At 31.5% G+C, this 22,122-nt stretch overlaps 1 protein-coding gene and 1 long non-coding RNA gene across 2 annotated transcripts; both read left to right on the top strand.

The window, feature by feature from the left end:
* The first annotated feature begins 368 nt into the window (after window positions 1-368).
* On the top strand, window positions 369-2,745 carry LOC116771814 (esterase FE4-like). The gene is made up of 3 exons (XM_032663789.2): window positions 369-796; window positions 1,004-2,283; window positions 2,452-2,745. Exons 1-3 carry the CDS (start codon window positions 623-625, stop codon window positions 2,624-2,626), a joined length of 1,629 nt encoding a protein of 542 aa, XP_032519680.2. The 5' UTR covers window positions 369-622; the 3' UTR covers window positions 2,627-2,745.
* Window positions 2,746-5,834: 3,089 nt separating this feature from the next.
* On the top strand, window positions 5,835-6,409 carry LOC133320316 (uncharacterized). Its single transcript, XR_009753707.1, has 2 exons — window positions 5,835-6,029; window positions 6,269-6,409. It is a non-coding gene; the product is annotated as an uncharacterized LOC133320316 (long non-coding RNA).
* Window positions 6,410-22,122: the final 15,713 nt, after the last annotated feature.

The following is a 22,122-nucleotide window of genomic DNA, read 5'->3' as shown; positions in this document are numbered from 1 at the left end:
ATAGCTAAAATGTAGTTATTGAATATAAATATGTTTAGTAAAATTAACGTAATTTACATTGTTAACACAACTTGTATATTTACAATAAATGTAAAGGTCATTGTATAGGAAGAAAAAACATAATTTGCTATACACTGCGTGAGAAAGACTAGAGGTTTTGTTGTTTATACAGAATAAAGACAATACAAAGTAGTAATGGTAGTTTTATTAGTTAATCGATTCCGAAATGAATTATATTAACCATGACTCTGATTTATGTAAATAATTGTAATAACCAGTTGATATTATGAAGCGAATAATCTATTATGTAAGTGTAATAATACGAGTCATCGTTCCGAACGTCCTTGAGGGTTCAAACTCGAATCAAGCCAGTCGAAACATTGTAACGCAAAGAACAAGAACGCATTGTGAGTTCCTGGTTAATGGTGAAGTGTTTCAGCTATGTATATATATTATAGATAAATAAATTATAAGTCATCTTTATCGCCTTGATAGTGTGTTTGATAACGGCCTGTCACAATGACACATTTGGAACATGTGAACTTTGCATTATAAAGAAGTAATTGAGTTATTAACACTGAATACGAGATATGATTTTGCAACCGCGTTGTTGTTCTGAGTGATGAAGTTCTATTGGGTTGTGTTGTGGTCCCTGTGGGCCGCTCGTTTAGTTCAGCAACCGACACCACTGGTTCATGTGACCGGTGGATGGTTGCGTGGTGTTCTTGCGCCTGATGGCTCCCACAAGCGATACCTGGCGATTCCTTACGCCAGGCATCCTATCAAACGATTTCAGGTATGAAAATATAATATTTACATATAAATTATATATATGTTTTTGTAATTGAATCTTTCAATATTTTATAGCAATATATTTTTACGTAATTAATAACCTGAAGTTTGATAAAAAAAAATATTTTAATGAAAAAAAGTTATTTTGAAAAAATCTTTCACACACAGAACACATCAATATTTTTATTCTTTCAAATTGTATTACTTTTAGGGACCTGATGTGAACCTGAATTGGGACGGTGTTTTTGAAGCGATAGAAGAAAATGTACGTTGTTTTCAGAGAATTGGCGAAAGTCTCGTTGTAGGACAAAAGAATTGTCTCACTTTAAACATTTATACTCCATTAGATGCATCACACAATTCTAGATATCCTGTTATGGTATTTTTCCATGGTGGGGGATTTTACGATGGGTCAGCAACACCTTATATGTATGGTCCAGATTATATCGTTAGCAAAGGCGTAATATTAGTGACGGTAAATTATAGATTAAATATTCAAGGTTTTGGCTGTCTCAGAATCAAAGAAGCGCCAGGTAACGCTGGGCTGAAGGATCAAGTAGCTGCCCTGAAATGGATTCAGAACAACATTAAGGCCTTTGGTGGTGATAGTGATAATGTCACAATATTTGGAGAAAGCGCTGGCGCAGCATCTGTATCTCTTCATATTGTATCGCCAATGTCCAAAGGATTGTTTCACAGGGCCATCATGCAGAGCGGATCTTCTTTAAGTTCTTGGGTTCTGCAATTTAAACCAGTCTACATGGCCAGTTTAATAACAAAAGTAATGGGACACTTAACGGAAGATGCTCAGGAATTATACAAAATATTATTGAATAAATCTGATTCAGAGCTTATCGTGACTAGGGTGCCTAGGAAAGAGGGAAATATTATAATATCTGAATGCCTTTATACACCCTGTATTGAAAAACAATTTGAAGGTATAGAACCATTCTTAACCGCTGTTCCTTATAACGTACTAACCAAAGGTCATTATAATAAGGTGCCCATAATGATAGGTTCCAATATTGAAGAAGGTTTACTTTTTGCTAGTCTGGAAAATGATACAACAATTCCAAATATAAAATTAGAAAAATCACTGCCAAAAGACTTATCGATACCTTTAGAATCGGAACGGAAAAAAATCGGAGATAAGCTTAGGAATTATTATATTGGCGATGAGGAAATATCTAAAAGAACTTTAGCAAATTTATCACGTTTCCATGGAGAAGTATACTTTACGTATCCAATCTTAGAAGAAACTGAAATTTATCTCAACACTAATGATAAGCCTGTATACAGCTACCTCTTTAAATATAGCGGATGGCGCAATTTAATTAAATTAGCTATTGGTAAGACCTTTGAATCCAAGAAAGGGGCGACTCACGCTGAAGATTTGTTCTACTTGTTCCGAGTGATGGGTCTTCCTACTCTTTTTGAAGATAAAATGATAAATAGAATGACAACTTTATGGACAAACTTTGCCAAATTTGGGTATGTTTATTATCTTTTGTGGCAATTTCAATTATTTTTTTATGTTTAATCGAAATTCTTATTTTCATTGGTAATAATATGTTTAATAATTCTTTCAACTTGTTTTTTTTTTAGTTAAGCGTTAGCTATAATAACTTCATAGGAACCCGACATTTTATACATTAACAGGGATCCAACGCCAGCAGTGAGTGAGTTGGTGCCGTTACGTTGGCCCGCGGCGACACTCTCCTCTCCGGTCTCCTTCGTCATCGATGAGGAATTCTCCATCTCTCACCTCTGGTACACCGACTCTTTGAAATACCTTCGAGACGTATACACGAAGTATAGACGAAAACGGGATTAGATCCTGCTCTCATTAGGAACTATTGTAATGTAAATCATAAAGAATAGTTTAATCTAAAAACGTGGAGGTATTTATCAGCTCTGTTAAGGATGACATGAAATAAAAATATTTATACCATTCTTGTGAGGAGCGTTTTAATATGTTAGTATATAATTATCAAGTTATTGAATACATAGTTTTATAAATATTAAGTTTATGCGACTGTAAGACAACATCGACTCCTGTGCGTCCGACCAGACATTGATTCAGGTAGAACCTTAACTTGGACATTTGAAAAGAAACAAACACATGAAATGTTTTAGATCAAAACAGATAACGTCGACAAAATTCAATGGGAACTACACAGGATATTGGAGTAATATTCAAAAAATGCACAATCACAAAAAGAAAATATTTTTGTATAGAAAATAAAGATTCTGACAAATTAATTATAGATCTTAAATATATTTAAATAAAACTGATTTTATATTACAATGTGCTATAACAAAATACAAAACATCTTGAGAAGTCACACTAATTGAAGGATTTTCCTATTAAATACTGATAAAGAAAGTCATAGGTAGGTATCAGGTAAAAGGAGAAATAGGAGAGAGGGAGACCTGCTAACTTAAAATGATTTGATTAACTTAAAAAGATATTAACACGATGTTTCAAATTACCCCCGCTCATAAAAAAATATCAGGCAGCTATGTGCTTTTGAATGATGTTATCAAGACGAAAGTACGATTGATCTAATGTATTAAATATAGGTATTTGACCTATTTGCTTGTAAGGTCGCTTCCAGGTATAACCATAAAATGATTCGTATCCCTCACTACCCACCGAATACCGTACGCCGTCAACAGAGAGCTAATGTCTAATATAAAGCATCGGATGTAAAATAAATGATTTTGCCTAAATACAGTATACTATATGCATAACTTATCAGAATACAGATAATATTAATACATCAAATTCAATTGGGTACAATTTATATATAACTTAAAAAATATAATTCGTTATTTATAAAAACAGGAAACTATACCTAAATAAAGTCATAAATACTTTATGTCCATGATAAAATATGTCTGAAGATATCGATTACAAGTGTTGGTAACACGAATTAAATGGACTGTTTGATTCTTTGTCTATTTCGGTTATATAAAAATTCGTCAAAATTCATCACAACGGTATACGTTAAAATACACTCCAAAATAAATCCATCAAGATCATCATTATGTTCAACACAGATTGCCATCGTCACTCCACATTCGGTACAATTTCAGTTTTTAATAAGTAAATGTTCGCGGATTATGCCTAGCTTAAACGTGGGATATTCCATTACTAAGGGGAAACCGTTCATATGTATTGTGAAGAAGCAAAATGTATACAGCATACAGGAACTCAGCAGAAGGTGGACAAGCTGTTGATGGTGATTGTTCATCAGGGAAAAAAACACAAATCTTTTTCTAACATATTACTTACTCATGTAGACTTTGTACTGTCTATGAATCATTCTCATTGAACATTATTATAATGATAAAGCAAATTGCGTTTTTCATATAATTTATGTAAATTTTTTATATCAAAAAAGATTAACGTACGTGCAAAAAATGTTGAAAAAATGTAATATATTTAATCGGACTTAAGGTTATCACATCAAACACACTGGAACCTAAGAATAAAATATTGGTATAGTATAACCCAAGAATGAGAAGAACAGAAACCAGAGGTATAGCTTTTTAAATGAAACTAAGTTTTTGATTAGACGAAAGTGTCCTTCATCTCGTCTGCTTGAAATCACATTGCTGTAAATAAACCGAACGTCAAGATCATGTAGATAGAAAATAATAGAAAACGCGTAGTATCCGATGAGCTTAGTCTCATTCAAGCGATAATATTTGATATCATTATGTTACGTTTTTGATGATGTTCCCTATTAATAGCAAAAGTCATTAAAAATGGTGAAGCTGCGATTCATATCTCGAGTATAACAGAAAATTGCATCATTGAGGCGCTCTAAGAAGACAAGAAGTCACTTAAAATAAGTTTGTGTAAATATGCTTATGATTTGAGAGTTGTAGACTTGCATCAAATGAAGATCATACATATTAATTCTTCCAAACATTTTAAATATACCGACTATACTGAACCTTAGTCTCCACTGTCTACATTACAAGGATACAGAGTGTAACTCGTCTTGCTCACAAATGGATGTGGTAAGCAAACACATGAATCTTGGTTTTATAATTGATAACAGATTTAATTGAACACCTCCCATGGAAAATGTTTCTATGTGTGATTGGTGGAAAATACGGCCTGTTCTATATCATAGTGAACGTGTTTACTAAAACCATAGGCATATATTGTTCTAATTAAAATTATGAATAAAGCTATGCAACATTATTAGACTTAAGTAAAATCAATGTAATTGAAATATTTCCAACAGAAGAATTAATGATTTAAAATCACAAAATATACATATGTGGATTGGAACACTGAGAAGAATGATATACGCGCCAACATTCTCAAAACACAGATATTTTTTATGATATTAAAAAAAAATACAATAACAAATATAAAAAAAGCATTACTTAAATCTATCAAAAATTTGTAATCGATAAAATAAAATATTGTTATTAGATTATTTGGAATATACCATAATGTTTTTAATAGATCTAATTGGCAGTTCTAAAATATAAAGAGATTATTATACCATTAAAAAACAACGTAATAAAGTTATATGGTGTTGTAACTACGATTTGTAAATAACAACTTGAACACAAACACTCTATAATTAGTGGATTTGTGGTATTTTATTTAATTAACTTGTGTCCAAATAACGAATGAAACAGAATATTCAATAATATTATTTATCTGTGCGACCTCAAATATTCTCTGTCTTTATAAAAAAAAATGTTTTTAGTAAATTGTAAAAAAGTTGAAGCAACTTTGTATAAAAAGAAAATCTTTGAGAGTATTTACCAAATCTAAAAACGTATTGGTTAATGGACAAACGCTATATATTATACAGCAAAGTGAAAAAGGCTTCCCGTGATAACCGAATTTACTAAGTAAGTTTAAGAAAAAAATGTATACGGTTACTTTCAACGAATAATGTTTGTAGAATATTTTGGAAGCTTTAAAAATACAGAAATATATTCGTATAGATATTTATTGAGGGCAAGAAAACATCGCTTTTGTTATAAAGTGTGAGTTTGCTAAAGATATAGCGTGTTATCAACAATGCGAGTGCTTATCAAATCAAAGTTCATAGAAACGAGAATGCAATGCGTGTGATAACGCTTGTAACATTCAATAAATATTGAGGTAAAACTTAAATTAAAATTTAAATGAGAAAATATACAATGGAAAATTCTTCGATACGAGCTGGATTTTAAACTGAAATATTCGGAGTATTCGTGTGTGTGTTTTAATTCTATATTTCCTAATTTAACTATAAATTTCAATATGCAATACATGTCATTCATACGCTTTAACTCTCATTTTAATAAAATATTCTAATAAAACTTCGTTCGCGGGTAACTGGATAGCGCTCAACATTAATTTAAGGGTTTCAGTTTTTCATTAAATTATAATCTGCTTTCATACCATCAAGTGAAAAGATTCATGAATAAAAAACAGGAATATCTCCTTGTTCAGTTTATAGATCGAGACTTGTGGCAAGGGCACTGACGGTTGGTGGAAATGAAGCCGCAGATCCCAGTGAAAGCCTATTCGCTCTATATTATGGAATATTTAAATAAAAATAATAGGCTCGTACTTATTTGAATTTTGCAGCAATACTGATGTTTTTAGATTTTTGTAAACCTTTTAACGTCTCAATGTCTATCAGAGCATTGAATGAGTTTTCCTCAGCGACGAGACCATGATGCATACAAAATTCACGAGCACTGAAAAATAAACCAAAAACGTTAAATGTAATGCTTCAGGTCCATTACGGAAATGGTTTGCGCGAGGAGGACTTCTCAAACCAGCTTTTAAAGTTTCATATCGAAACTAAAATTTACAAAGTGTAGTGCCATCGCGGAACCGTAGTTCAAAACGGAGCCCTTTTAAAATTCACAACTGAAAACGTTTTAAGGGCCCTCGTATATGACCTGCATATTTCACGACTTAGGCTGGGTGCACACCGGCTATTAGACGAGCTGCGCTTCCGATAACAGAGGATTATGTTAAGTACTGTCGAGATATCCGGCATTTTCCGCCGGATTTACGGCGTTTTGCGGATTTTCTGCGGTTTCTCCTCTATCGATTCATCTATTTCATTCTATCCTAATTGAAAGGAAATGATTAGGATGTTTGAATTAATTACTTGTGACTAGTCGGATATAGGGTTTGGAAACGAGGCTATGTTTTGTATTAAGAAATAATAATTAATTCATTCATTATAGACATACGAATATACCTACTTCCTTTATTTGTTTTAAATAAGTTCCAGCTTTTATGTTTGAAGTAGGTTATAATTATTGTTAACTTAATTGTATGTTACTGCGGCACGCTCGTTAGGTATATATAATATAATTAAGTATACAAGTAGCAAATGATTTTAATGTCCAGATTGTTACAAGGTTAAAGTATTTCATAATAACCTAATGTGTACGCCTAGACAATTTCACCTATTGTCAAATAAGTAGGTACAAATTATTTATATAAAGTATTACATTTTAATACAAACTATAATAGGTCATCGATCTTAGGAGCAGGATATTTACTGTACAGGTACATGAACTATTCCGTCTAGACAATTTTTAAATTTTTCTCGCAGGTTTCATACTAGGTATTTGTAGTATTTATAATGTCTGCGTACAACATACTAGAACTAAAACTTTGGAGATTAAAGAAAAGTTAGCTGTAAATAATACATCACTTCGATTCACACACTATTTGTTAAAGCGTATCTCAACTGTATTTTTCCGATCCCATACATCCATTATTATGCAGGAAACAAGATAAAACGCTATCATAAAACTTAGAGCACACTATATAAAGGGTCCGAGATTAGCTTCTGTCATGAACCAAAAAGATTCCCCAACAAATTATCATAAACCGAAAGTATCTTCATACCCTTATGTTAATAGTTTAAGCCCAAGATGGATTGTTAACGGTCACTCGATTTAACCCTCCGTAGATAAACTAAAAAGTGGCGCATTCGCCGACCACCATAACCTTGCCGACTACAAATCTGCCGAAATTGCCGAACCTAAATACACGACTATGTCATAAGATATAGCGATATATATATATATTATATTTCTTCTTAAGATATGGATACACAAATTATTGTTTTTATATTTTTTATCGTATTACCAGCGCAATAATGAACTTGTGTTTGATGTAATGTTTACATGTCTTCGTCCTGATAAAGGCTGTTAAAAATATTAACTAAAATGCTGCAATAATATATGTTTTTCTAAACCTCTACTACTTTATATATTAAAGATTTATTTTTAATTGTAAAAGTTATAGTAGCTATTCTCTTCTCTATCTCACATGCTCAATGATATCCAATACATGTTCTTCTATTACCCTAGTCTCTAATAGTATCTCTTGGGTCTTATTCCCTGTACCACATGATAATTATCCTTGTAACGTGCAAAAATGTCCCCCGTTCGACCCGCATTAGTCACTTTATCTACCTGCGACTAATGCGCTACCCTATAAATATTATAAAATGATAACTCTCACTCGGTCCACGATATCCCTCAGAATTATGCCTGTTATCTATATTTGAGCGGGCGCCTGCCGGTGTTAACGATCACACCTGAGTTGAGTTCTACATATGTTTGTTATATGTGAAATTGTGGGAGGTGAATATTCCAGTTGAGAAGCTACTTATGTAAGGTGATTTTATAAACTATTATGTCAAAGTTCCTAATGTAAAATAATAGCAATGCTGAATGTTTGTGTTAATACAGCGGGCGACAGGCCAAGAAAACTATTTATATTTGTGATTTCTTTACATTTATCGCACATAATATATTCATTTGAGAATCTTCAATTTACAGCAAGGACACTAAAAGTGGGATTTTAATATATGGTATCCCTTAACTAAGGTCATGTCGACGTAGAAGTTAACAATGAGGGCCGTTATTTCTTGCAGTCGGGAGCGCGCGCCCGCCACAGCCTCGACGTACATTACCAATTAATTTTTCTATTTGTATTCACACAAGAAATTCGAGAGATAAATTGCTAATTACGACTGCTGCAGAAGAAGATAAGAAATATACAAGATTGTTTGCTGTTTTCATACAATTTTATAAGATAATGTAATTATACAAGGATCGTTTAATACAAAAAAATGCTAGCTTCTTAAAGGATGTAAGGAATGTTTAGGCAAAAATCTAAATAGATATAGAGGGTAACCTAGTCTCAAAGCAACACAGTCTCTTAAAACAATTAGCATGCACAAGTTATATGAAGTTCGGTAACATTGGTCGTTTATCGAGAGCCGTTTAGCATTGCGGAACCCTAATCAAGTAATTAGTTGATTGTGCGGCCACGTACTCAAATAACAACGTTATGAACAACTTTGGGAATTAAACTTTGTATATTTAGCTCGCTTTAATGAATATCTGTTTTGCAAACCGTACTTAAACAATGTCACAGAAATTCTCAACATTATCAGCTTGTTTCTGGTTAATAATAAAATATTTTTCGTAACACTCATTACTGATAGTTTGTAAGCTAATTACTAATAAATGTTTAAAATTTACGCATTTGGTATTTTATCACAATAGCTAAATACAAACTAAATATATTAATTTTTCTTTCCAATAATAAAATATATAAAATTTTGCGTCCAAGATTACAAAATCACAAAAAAGAACAGCGGATAGCGATGGATGATAAGAATTTGAAAGCGATGTCGGCTGGCTCTTAAAATATATTTCCTAGACGGAAGAATTTGCTGTCGGGTTCCGAAGACGAAAAATATTTATTCATAAGAACATTTGTGTATTTTTATTACATGATGTGAAAGGACATATTTATCATTTAATGTTAATTTTAGTTCGTAATATAATTAATTATTAACCTATTACATAACCTTCAGAATATTATTTTTATATATATTTTACTCTTTTTTTCGTACTTGTAATACGTCTCTGTAAATGTAATAATTTAGTTTTTCGAATAAAACTAATTTAAATATCCGTAACGCGGTCAGCACGTTCCAGATAATGTTTCATTAATATTTCTTTCGCGGAACTCGAACTTAATTTGGCTGGTTTTATAGAATGTTATTTAAAATGTTTTAAATTATGTGTTTAGTCGCGAGGTTAGTTGCTGTCGTGAATGTCTGGCTTCTAGCTTCGATGTTTTATCGCGCTTTTCGTTGAAATGTTGATAGATTAGCTTTTGGCGTCTGTTAATTATTGTTATTTAAATATTTTTAAGTTTTAAACCGACTGCTTCAACTAATGTTCTTGAATATACAATCTGACTGTTTTATATATTTTTATATATTCATACAGTTCAGAACTTAAACTTTGTATTTCGACTTAACAGAAATAAAATCTGAGAGATTATCTAAAGATATAACTACTTTAAACATTTTTATTTTCGTGTCATCAAACTTAAGATTTTTTAATAAAATCTAGTTCGTGTACTCAAGATAGGGTTTAAATTAATTAAGGCTTAGCAGGGACGTCGAACAAAAGTGCTCACATGAGAGCGCAGAAGCAACGTATAACAGATGAGGTATTTAGACATATATTGTACTTGTCTCAGATGATAGGATGAAATATATGAAAGTGGAATATAACTAGATGATATATGACGTCAATAAAATAATAATGTATACAAATGTAATTAAATCATGTTTAACAAATTCCAGACCAATCTTACCTATATGTTATTGTTCTAACTGAAGTTGATAAAGAATTTTTTATTACAAAAGTCGTATTTGAATAGAGTTTTTGGTTCCTATTCTATATTTCATTAACAATGCCTGATTCGTTTTTCTTCGTAATTTTTTGGAGCGTGCAATCAACTAACAAGTGAAGTAATTTGATTGGCTCCCAGGACGCTCTCTGTGCCCTCGGAGGAATCTGAATTATTTATACGAATCATTGACAGGAACCGTTGCATACAACTTAATGATATCCTAATGGCAGCCAGGGAACTGAGTTCCTGTTTAAATAAATTTACATCTACCCTGAACTCTATTACTATTTAATGTAAGAGCTTTTAACAACTACTACGACATTTAATTATTGAGTAATAACAAAAAAGGCTTTTATCGTGAGTTAGAACAGAGCACATTTGATTTATTATGAACTGAATCTAAAGCATAAATCCTATCAACCATTTTCATATCGAATATTATAAAAGCAAAAATTACAAAAACGTTAATAGAAAAAAATATCCCAACCATTCCGTACCCTCCTTCATAAATCTTCAATATTCATTGTGGCCCATAAACCTAATGCCGCAGAAACTATACTAATGCCAAAAATGTCTTCTTATACAATCAAGCTGTTGTAAGTAAAGAAATGCCTAATTTCCACTGACCTCATATATAATTTGGGGGATGATTTATAACGCAGTTGTAGCGTCAGAGACGCTGTGTTGATACACAAAACATATTTTGTGCTCACGCCCATCTTTCTCCGATTTTTGTTCTGTGCATACATTTTAAATACGATCGTTCTTCATCAATATGTCAAGCCTTTAACCGTATTAGTTGAATGCACCTATTTTTTCATATATCCACAATAATAGACGTGTGTGTGTTTGTTCGTTCGTTATTGTTTGTCGCCAGCTTAGTCTTTCTTAATAATCTTAGTTCCGCTAAAAGAAATTAATAATTCAAAAACTTTAAGTTTTACAATATTTAGAGAATTTTAGAAATTCTAACTGTGGCTTAACCGGCGATTAAATAGTGATTGGGTTTATTTTCTTGAAATAAAACAAGATATTGGGGATCATTTAATATTTATTCTTCACTAATTTTTATTTTATTTATTATTTTTATTAATCACTGTTTGCTCTTGTTTTAATGTAATTTAAATATTATGTTAAGATAATCCGATAATCCGATTAGACGTGAATTTTGTCTCAAGCATACTTATATTTGTGTTCTTTTTTTAAAATTCCAGCCATTCGTTGATTTAATTACGAATGAAGCTTCACAAATCAAAATTAAAAAGCATTTCAGAATTCCACAACATTACACAAGATCGCCTTAGGTTTTAATAATTTATTATTTAAGTAATCCTGCACTGAAATTGCTATTTCTTGAAAAATATCCTTTCGTATCATGAAACAACAATAACAAACAAAAAATTAAGGAGAACTTTTGACATTTTCAAAGAGATTATGTAAATTATAATTACTGTACTATATGTAACCTACACGGACGAGTACGAGGCTGTTCTTAATGTTTTTATCTTATGTATCTTCATCAAAGTCCTCATGACAAGAGTATCGCTAACAATAGTTTTCAACCTAACATATAACATATACTTCCTATATCAGACTCGTGTTTCCCAGTATGTGAAAGCCAGGACCCGAGGTCTCCATTACCGTGTATAAAATATGTAAGCGCTGCGTAAGTTTCTTCCTCTTTTAATTTAAGTTGGCCAGTCCAGAACATTCGATGAAATGAGCCGCGCACCGTTTCACTCAAATTGACCGTGCTCTATCTGTCTGGCTGTGTGCTGGGTGCTGGGTGCTGGGCGCTTCGTTCGGGCTTATGGATTGTAAATGATGTACGGCCTTCGGTGCTGGGTTTGCTTACCGTTTTGTTTTTCTCTAAGATAACAGATATAATCTTCAAACAAAAATATATGTTTATATTTATACTTACAATACAAACATTTCTAGTTCTGTTAATTCTGTGAGTTTAATATATGGCTTCAACATCGTAGGAACTGGCTAGTATATATTTTGTCTTCAAATTCAGTAAGCCAAAAAGACGATATTTCTTACAAATAGGTAAATATGTTTCTTAGTAGCACCATAAATATCACTTTCTTCCGCCAGTTTGTTAATACCGGCTTAGATCTATTATCCGCTTCCACGGTGAAATAAATCCGTAAAAATGAGCCTTAATAACATAGTATAAATACCAACTTACCTTACAAAAGGTTTAACCCCTGAAGGCATGGCTCGACAACAGACAATGAGCAAGACCGAAATATTTTTACAATTATGGTTCCGCTACAATATATATAAACTAAAAATTTAGTATTTTAAAAATATATGAAAAAATAAAAAGCTATAAAAATACAATGTAATTAATTTTATACAGAATTTATCTAGACGTCCATATCGATACATATTTAAATTGTGCAAGTACTTCGGTTGACGAGTATGATTCAATAAGAAACTTGTTTATAAATTATAATTATGTAAGTTTCACTTATTTCAATAATAATTAAAAAGTATGCGAAGGATCCCAAACATTGGTAGTGACACGGTCCAAAGGGTAGAGTGGCTCATTATGTGTGTTTGTTGAAAGGATTCTCCCTCAAAGCGAAGGGCGATCACCAATTTGGACCAAACTCGAGTTACTGAGATAGTATCAATTACGTCGGTGATAAAGGAAGGGATGTTTTGCTAGATTTCCCAGTATCCTCGCTATACCGAAACCTATTACATCGAAAAGTCATTGACTCGAACATACAAGGAAAGAGGCAACAAAACATTATCGGAACAGCAAAATATTAAGGCAGGCTTTATTGAAGATGAATATTTTAAATTTTATTGTTCGCTCGTGAAATTAATATTTATGATATTTTCGGGAAATTGTTTATTCATGAGCCCTATGGATGAAAAGCAATTAATATCCCTTACAACAATTAATAAAGCCTCAAGCTGAATCGGGCAACACTCGACATATTTATTAAGAAAACGATAAATCAGAGTAACAAAACCCCCCCGAGATCTCCTCTGCGAAATATCCCAGAATTACTGGCGATACATCATTGAAATATTTTTAATAATAGCAACACTAAGCTTTAAGAGAAGCTAGTAAAACAAATTTGATTTAAGAGAAGAGAATTATGATTGATGAGGGATGAGAACTAAAACGTTTTAATGTAAGATTAAAGTAGGGGTAGCTTTATCATCAGTTTGGACGGTCAAGTATCTCAAATTTAGGGTTATAATTAATAAAGTTGATGTATCGTAACTTTCCATGAAAGGTTTTGCTAAATATCCACTTAAGCAATACATTTACACTAACTCACTAAAGAAGCGGTCACAGTATATTTTACAATTTTAATTAATAATGTGTGAAATATGTAAAATTCCATCAAAATAATATAAGATTTGATATTTAAGAATCACGTCAAATCATTCACAGAATTGAAAATAAATATGTATATGTCATTTTAATTAAAAAGACGCAAATAAATCTGTCATGACTAGTTGAACCTCAAAACAATAGAAACTAAAGTGATATTTGAAATGTATTGTCTAGCGGCCGTGGACTAATCCCGTGATCTGAATAGCGGGGTATTAAATCACTCCGTCAAATTATCCGGACGCAAAAAAGGCAACTTCCAATCCGGGGTTGCCATTGATAACGTGAATGGAGCTGCATTTTTACTCTAAACCATTGAATGGACGAGGAGACTATAAATTTTGTATATAGATTGGCCCGATGTATTGAGTTTTAGGTTTAGATTTGCATGTTCCTTACCATTCTTTGATACTTTTGTGTGCATTTTTAAAATATATTCTTGTGTTGAATAAATTAATTTGTCCTTAAAAATTTATAGTAGTATTGTACCATATGCAGCTAATTTGTCTAGGACGTAAAGGGAAGGAGAAACGAGGAATTTTCGTGGCATTAATGAGGAGAGATGTGGGGGGAGAAGAAATCGTTACTCCTAGAAAGTTTAATCATCTAACGAAATAAAGCTATTTCATGATATTCTTTTATAAGAGGATAGTAGATTCTCGGGCAAAAAGAAGGTATATTTGGGACTTAAAACGAAGAGCAACGCTTTTGCTTTCCTCTCAATTGAAATTAAATAGATAATACTATTTTGTATTGTTAAACTGTCGTTCTTCATATAGCTATTTGAACTTGAATTCATAAATTTGAATATAAAATATATGAGATCCAATATCTAAATAATTTAAGTGTTCTGTTTCAAACTGTTTTCATTTCAGTTAATTTATATAGACTCCAGACCGCTCTGACATTGACGGAGGTCCAAATATAAAAGTTATGACAAACCATTTACGGTTTTGTTATATTGTGGGACCTCATTTAAGAGAACGTAGTCTTGATAAATAACATAAACACATTATTGTTCGGTGTTTGATAAAAAGGGTAGATTATATTTTATACGATTATATAGTCGATGTTCATCACAGTGGAAGTTGTTTATAAATTTATTTCAGTAATGAAACAATTCAATGAATCAAGTTGACGTAGCAACAACTAAGACAACATATGAAGACAAATTATAATTCATAATGTAAGAGTGTGTGTACTCACTCAGCGGCTCGTATTGGTGCTCATATTGACATCAAAATAGTATGATTAATTTTCACAGGATTCAGCCAATGATATCCAGATTCCAGGCCAAACCCAATTTCTTTAAAATGTGATTTCTTAAAGTTTTTTTTAGTATTTCATTGAAATTTTTACTTCAGTTATTGTCATTTTTCAAAATCATTATACAAAGTCTAATTTTTCTTTGTGTCTAAATATGCTTAGTATATTTAATCCCTCCACCAGTCATCTTCACGAGTATCATTTATCCCCCCCGTTAGGTATAATTTTGTTTTGATTGACATTTGACCTCTGCTTTAGAATAACGTGCACTCATCGCTGACATTAGGAAAGTGGTAAGATGACCCACCATATAATTAATATTAGATCGATTGCCTAATAAATTGGAGGGTCATATATATGTATATAAAGTGTACTGATCATTGACTCGTGATTACTCCTTCAATTGACAAATTTAATGAAGATTTATACTCTTCAATGGGACACAGGTATTAGGTGATAGTAAAGATTTTGAACACCGTTTTATAACATTAAATCTTATCGTTATAAAGTAACACCTGCACTCGTCTGTTCTGGCGACAAAGTATCTCAGTTCTAGTTTAATGATTACTGACGTTTAATTTTAACAGTTGTTTTATAGCTTTCCACGAATCACTTCCTCTCTTACTATAACTTTGATTAAGAAGACTACATACAGGTTTGATTTGACTTAGATGATTATTTAGTTTCAAACAAATACATTTTTAATAAAACTTCTAACTGACAGACAGTGGTGATGAGATTTATGATATACACAAAGCGTATAAAAACAAGAAATCCACTTGTAGTTCTGGCGACTTTAGATTGTTTTTATCAAGAGTTAGTTGATTCCTTGACAACAATTACTATGTGTGTTAGATTAACACGTCTGTTATGGAAAATAAAATATGTTACATGCTTCAGAATTAAGGCTTCTAAGGTTAAGAGAAATAATCATAGAACCTAAATACATCTCAGTTTAAGACGTTTAGTTTATTTTTAAGTTACATTTTCTTGTTCATAGTAGTCGTTTGGGAAATATTTATATTAGGTTTTTTGTCTGAATTTTGTCACAAAGGAACTAGCCGCCGGGTACAGGCCTAAGCCTATACCAGCGTTATTTTTTTTGCTGCGTTTGTCGCCGCAGCGATTTTATTTTGGGATTGTAAAAATACTAAAAACATTCGTGCGTTTCACACGAAAACGTACATGAAAAAAAAATAACAAGTGTAGCACCACCCTTCGTACTGCCAATCAAAATAACTTTTTTATTTCCATATCTCTTTGTTTTTTCACGATGACGATAAATACAAAGGCTAAAGAACTAACTGAATTGTTTTAAACTGTGCAATAGTTGACGATACCACTGATAACTTTATATTGAAAGCAGCAGTTAGCCATATTATCACGTTTCAGCGAAAAACCAAAAAGTAATTTAACAAATTTCGGTTTTTAATCACAAAATACATCCGTTTACAAAGATATGTAAAAAAAGTCGAATTCTATTTTTTATAAACTCAATGTTTAAATCGTCATTAAATAATTTGTTCAATATTATCATTAGCATGTGATACGAGTATCTTAGTAGAAAATTGGAAATATAGAAGTGTTTAAAAAATAATAATTTAAATATCAAATGTCATATTATATTTAAAGGAGAATAACAATGAAATTACATAAAAATGTAATTTATATACTGACGATGTTAAAATTATTATATGAAATTATGGTTGGTTGAAACCGTGAACCGTGAACCGTGAAACGTGAACCGTGAACCGCGACACGGTTGCTGAAAAGTAACCGAAACGTCGGGAGCATGTAATTTTTTACAATAATAAAATACACGAAGTATAATCCGCACAATATTAGTTTTATTTAAATGAATACTCGCGCAAGTCTTAGATATCATTATATGATATTGTATTTACGAGTATTTTAATTGGCAATCATTTTGAATTCAAGCTATTTTCTAACACATACATGGTCTCTGTGACTACATACCCTGGTATATGGTTACTGAATGCAGTAATATATTACTGAGAAACTCGGAGGTTGTAAATGGCCCGTCAGCTGTAGCCGCGTGTGCAATCACCCTTACATTTTATGACGAAAACTTGCTTTTATTTCTTGGTTAAGCCTTATTCCAAAAGTTAAGCAAAACTATGAAATTTGGGACACATTAAATCATTGTAAAAATAATAAAATTACATTATTTGTATTTTGACAATGACAAAGAAATAGATTGTTTATAAAGGTAATGCTAACTTTAATACAGAAAGAATATTTGAGGTCATGTGTAACTGTAGTGTTATATACGTTTAGTAAAAATGTTTATACGTCTGATAATTTAGAATAGTTAATAATATAACTAGTCGGTTGTAAATCGTGTTTCTAAATAATTCTGTTTGCCGCCCCCAGCGTATTTTTACTGCTGCTATAAACGGACGCTGCACCACTTGTATTAACTCTTGTAAATCTTGCCTGTTTTATGAGAACACTTTGTACTTGAATAAGTAAATACTTCTAATCATTTATTATACATTAATATTTGATATACCGATCAATGATTGCGTGAAACAGAATGAATGTGGTGGCAGAAATTTTAAAATATATCAATTTTTTTTTATCATAATATTTTTCTACAGGAAATTAATTTGCCTTTATATTTTACATGTTTATCAAATTACGTATACCCATGCACACATGTATATGTTAACACACACATACAAACTCTTATATATAATAATGTGACGCTATTAATCTACTTCTGATGTTAGTTCGTTAGTTCTTAAAAAATAAGCAGTTCTTGAAGCTCGTTCAGATCTCTCAATAATATTATATTTAATAAACAGTTGCAGTGTTATTCTTCTAATTGCTGGTGCAGTTCTCGGGATATCATAACAACTATAATTCAACACACGTGCCTTAGGATGGTGGGGTACTTGGAGATTTCAATATTTTATACACTTGATTAATAACATCATCGGTTCCAGTTAGTTCAGTGTCGATATTTGTTTACAGAATCTGTTTATTATAATTGTATTTATGGTTTATTTAATTGTGTGTTTAAGAGTGATGAGTGTGTCATCAACCCATTTGTTGTTTCCATCACGTAATCGCGCGACAAACAACTTATACGGGCGTCTAATTGTCAAGCCGCGACCGTACGGCTGTCATAAATCACGGCACCGCACGGAAATTGCTTTTCTTATATTTCTATTCCACAATATTGTTTTAAACTGAAAAAAATTAAAATAAAATATTGCTTCACCTTATTTAGCTCGATTTCATGTATATAAACGTTCGGATATCTGATGTTTTTCAACATCAAGCTTTAAATGGAGTGAAGGTCAGGCAACAATTATTATTCAGTCTAAAAAACAGAATTCGTTTCATGTTTAAGAGGACTTTTTCCATTATGTTTTTACAAAATACAATATTATAAAGAAATGTTTGATAGAAATATCGAAATAAGGACATCAGATTACATAAACAAATTTATATAGTCCGATCTCGAGGAGGCTTCAACCGATTAAGAATTCTCTTTTGAAAACAGCTATCAATACAGTTGGAATGCCAAAAAAATACAAATAACCGTAAAATACTCAACATTAAATATGGACAGGATATTACAATTAAGAAGAAACACAAATCAATTCCAGTAATTGATGTTTCCAATCATATAATGTGAATTTCAAAGTTTAGTTTCGAAGGAAATCTGAAACAAATTATTTGTTACATTAAAAATATTAGGATTTTTTTTATATTAAAACCGATGAAGAATTTTTCACTTCCTGGAAATAAAAATAAGGAAAAATACTATGAAAATATTTAAAAGAACGACTTAAGCTGTTTTCACGTGACTTAATTGTCTTACTTTCCTGACTGCAAACGTTTCAGAGCTGAGTTTACCCGCGAGAGATGAAAGATGAGAGCTTTTATTTAAAATTATACCAAAGATTCTTTAGTCCGGTTAAAAATTGAGTCAGTTTTATCATTGAGGATAAGATATGAGATATGTATTTATTATAGATATATCGTAGATAAAGATATTTTGTAGGTTTAATGTTCAACGGCCAGCGAGAAAGAAATTAAATAAACTTCATCCGTTTTGTAATTCTACAGCATTTCAATAATTGATCTAATTAGCTTAGGAATTATTATTATTAAAACGGTATGATTCGTATTCGGTGTGTTATTTAATTGAAACGCTTTGCGATAATAATTTCACCGGTAATTATTTTCAATCGCTGGATTAGATTGTATTAACGATGGCCTCGGGTCACGTAATTAAGCCAATAATAATATGTAGGCACATACTGCTGTATATAGATGGCACAGAGTACGCTGAGAGCGGACATCACGGCTGGTAACATATTGGCTGTGAGAAGTTACAAAATATATAAAACAAATGATCATATTACGTTAACAATGAGGACGAGAGTAATTTATACATTTTAACAGCTTATTTTATTTGTTACTTTAATATAAAACTGATTTACTTCCACATCTGCGACTTATTTGACTTTCCCTCACACTTTTACGAGCTCGTTACGTGTGACATACGACGTTGTAAATTTTGTGGTTTTGATAATTAATAACGTTCACAACACGTGCACTGAGATCCGAGTAAATTAATAAGTCTACGTGAGAGATTGTTTGACATGTGAGTACTTTAACGTGAAAAAATTCTTTTGAATCTCTGTCCGTATAAGTGTAACTTGCTTTAAATTCCAGCCATGGCTTCTTAAAATACCGATAAGTATGCAAAATTTAAATATGAGACAATAATAATTATTACTTGCCTTTGAAGTAAACAATTATTTTTAATCGACGTCAGGGTTTTTTTATTGTTTTAAGTATTCTTCCATTTGTTACAACATTCAAGCATATTAATTGATTAAAAAATATATTGATAGTATAGGTTGAAATAAATGAAAAGGAGATAACGACTTGTAATTATTGTTCAAGGGCAAATACAAGCAAAAGTATCGGGATTTATAAAATAAATAGATACCATTTTAAAATTTAGAATCATCTATAATCAATCAATACAAACTTAAACTTCATATTTTAATATATGTATATGTTTAGTTGTCATCTGTCTTTAGCTAACCTGTACGGCCACAAATGCACTCTGGTATAATAACATAAATCATCAGAGGGCCGATAGATTAATTGCAGCGTCTGACACTCGCTGTGAGGCTCTGATATTAGTTGTGTGTCTTATCTATGTATTATATGTAAACGAATTATATAAAAAATATATATCATGAAATACGAGGAACTTGTCATTTGAAATTGTGACAAAAAGTTAGAAGCCTTCATATTAATTAAGACTTTTTAAGGAAGCTCCATAGATAAAGAACCGTCCTCATATATTTTTACAAAATATAGAGGGGCTAAAACACCGAGTTCAGTAAAGGTCCGATTGCTTAATTGGCAAATTTATCGGGACGCAATATTCCGGAGACAATCGTACGGATCCTGCTCGTGTCGTTGAATATTTTATTTAAGTTATTTATTAAAAATTAGATTCAATAATTTGTTCAACATTAATTTATTGTAAAGAAAATAATCTAAGCTCAATTCTAGAAGAAATACTATCAGAGATTTCAGTAGCGATTCAAAAAACATTTGTACTCTTCACAGTAATCGTAACATACATCATAATACACTCGCTATAACAATTCTCACGAAGGTAATCGTGGTTTCAGCTCGCAAATAAAAGTTGTTTACGATATAAGGGCATGTACACATCTATTATCATTTATTGAAGAGCTCGTAAACCTGCAGTATTAACCACTAATCGCTTCATAACTTTTCTGAAGCTTATACTTCGCCTGTTCATACCTTTATACCGACTTGTCACGATATCGTATGTATAATAAAATTGGATTGTTTGTATAATACCCTGGATATATAGCTGTGCTTTATTTTTAATGAGAGAAACAATTAATTCCTTATAATTTATAATTTGCAAATTAATACTGAAAAAGTGTTGTCATAATAATCAGATTTTATTTAAGAATTCAAAACATATGTATTATTTTATATTTTATGAGTGTATTATATTTATCTGGGTGGAGCGGGCATTGTATTCCGTTAAGTAATTAATAAGCTGGTCTATATCCAGTCTTTATATAATTTTTTAATCCTATGCCATCATAAATTACTTTTACTGTGGCCTATGAGATTAAAAAAAAACAGACACAATCACTTGTTATAGGGGCGTTAAACCTTATTCGACAGCGCAGGCTATTTCCCTTATTGTGGTAGACTATATTGACTGTGACCTGATGTTTAGCATGACTGAAAACAGGAACGAAAGATGGTAACGCCCTGTATGGGCCACTCGTTGGTCCGTAACATAACCTTTCGATCTTCCTAGCCGCATTTTTTGAGTCCTGACAAGACAAACATATTTCGTGAGTTGGATAACAAACCTGTGTGGTATTAGCCAGGAGTCAACTATGGTCTTTATTAAGCAACAAGCGATAAGATAGTTTCTGCATAAAAGATGGGATGAGATGATTCCTTTAGCAAGGTTTATTTACTAGGCTTTTTAATTTGTTAGGCTTTCGACACTTGATCTTTTTAACCAGAGCGAGGCTGAGGTTAATGATTGTAAAGGTTGTTGATGACTTTTGTATCAAAAAGGTAAATTACACTATATTTTACTTTAAGACATAAATATTGTTAAAGTCGCACACGAGACAGACATTAAGTTTGATTTAAAGATGACGGTCACGATGAGCCTTGAAGTATATGATAAATTTGACGAATGCTACAGTTTTTATAATGTGCAATTTAATTGAAATAATAACGAGATACCTTGGTATAACAAAAATCTAGAAACTTTTCCTATTTCGTACTATAATTTGTTAAATGAAAGATTTTACTAAAGTATTAAAGAATACAGTTTCTATTTTTTGCTAATAGCATTGCACTAGATTAAATCCCAGTATAATTACAATATAAATACAATGACAAGGCGTTATTG

Source organism: Danaus plexippus (genome assembly GCF_018135715.1).
Source record: "Danaus plexippus chromosome 16 unlocalized genomic scaffold, MEX_DaPlex mxdp_31, whole genome shotgun sequence".
NCBI lineage: Eukaryota > Metazoa > Arthropoda > Insecta > Lepidoptera > Nymphalidae > Danaus > Danaus plexippus.
This window is presented reverse-complemented; position numbering and strand designations above follow the sequence as displayed.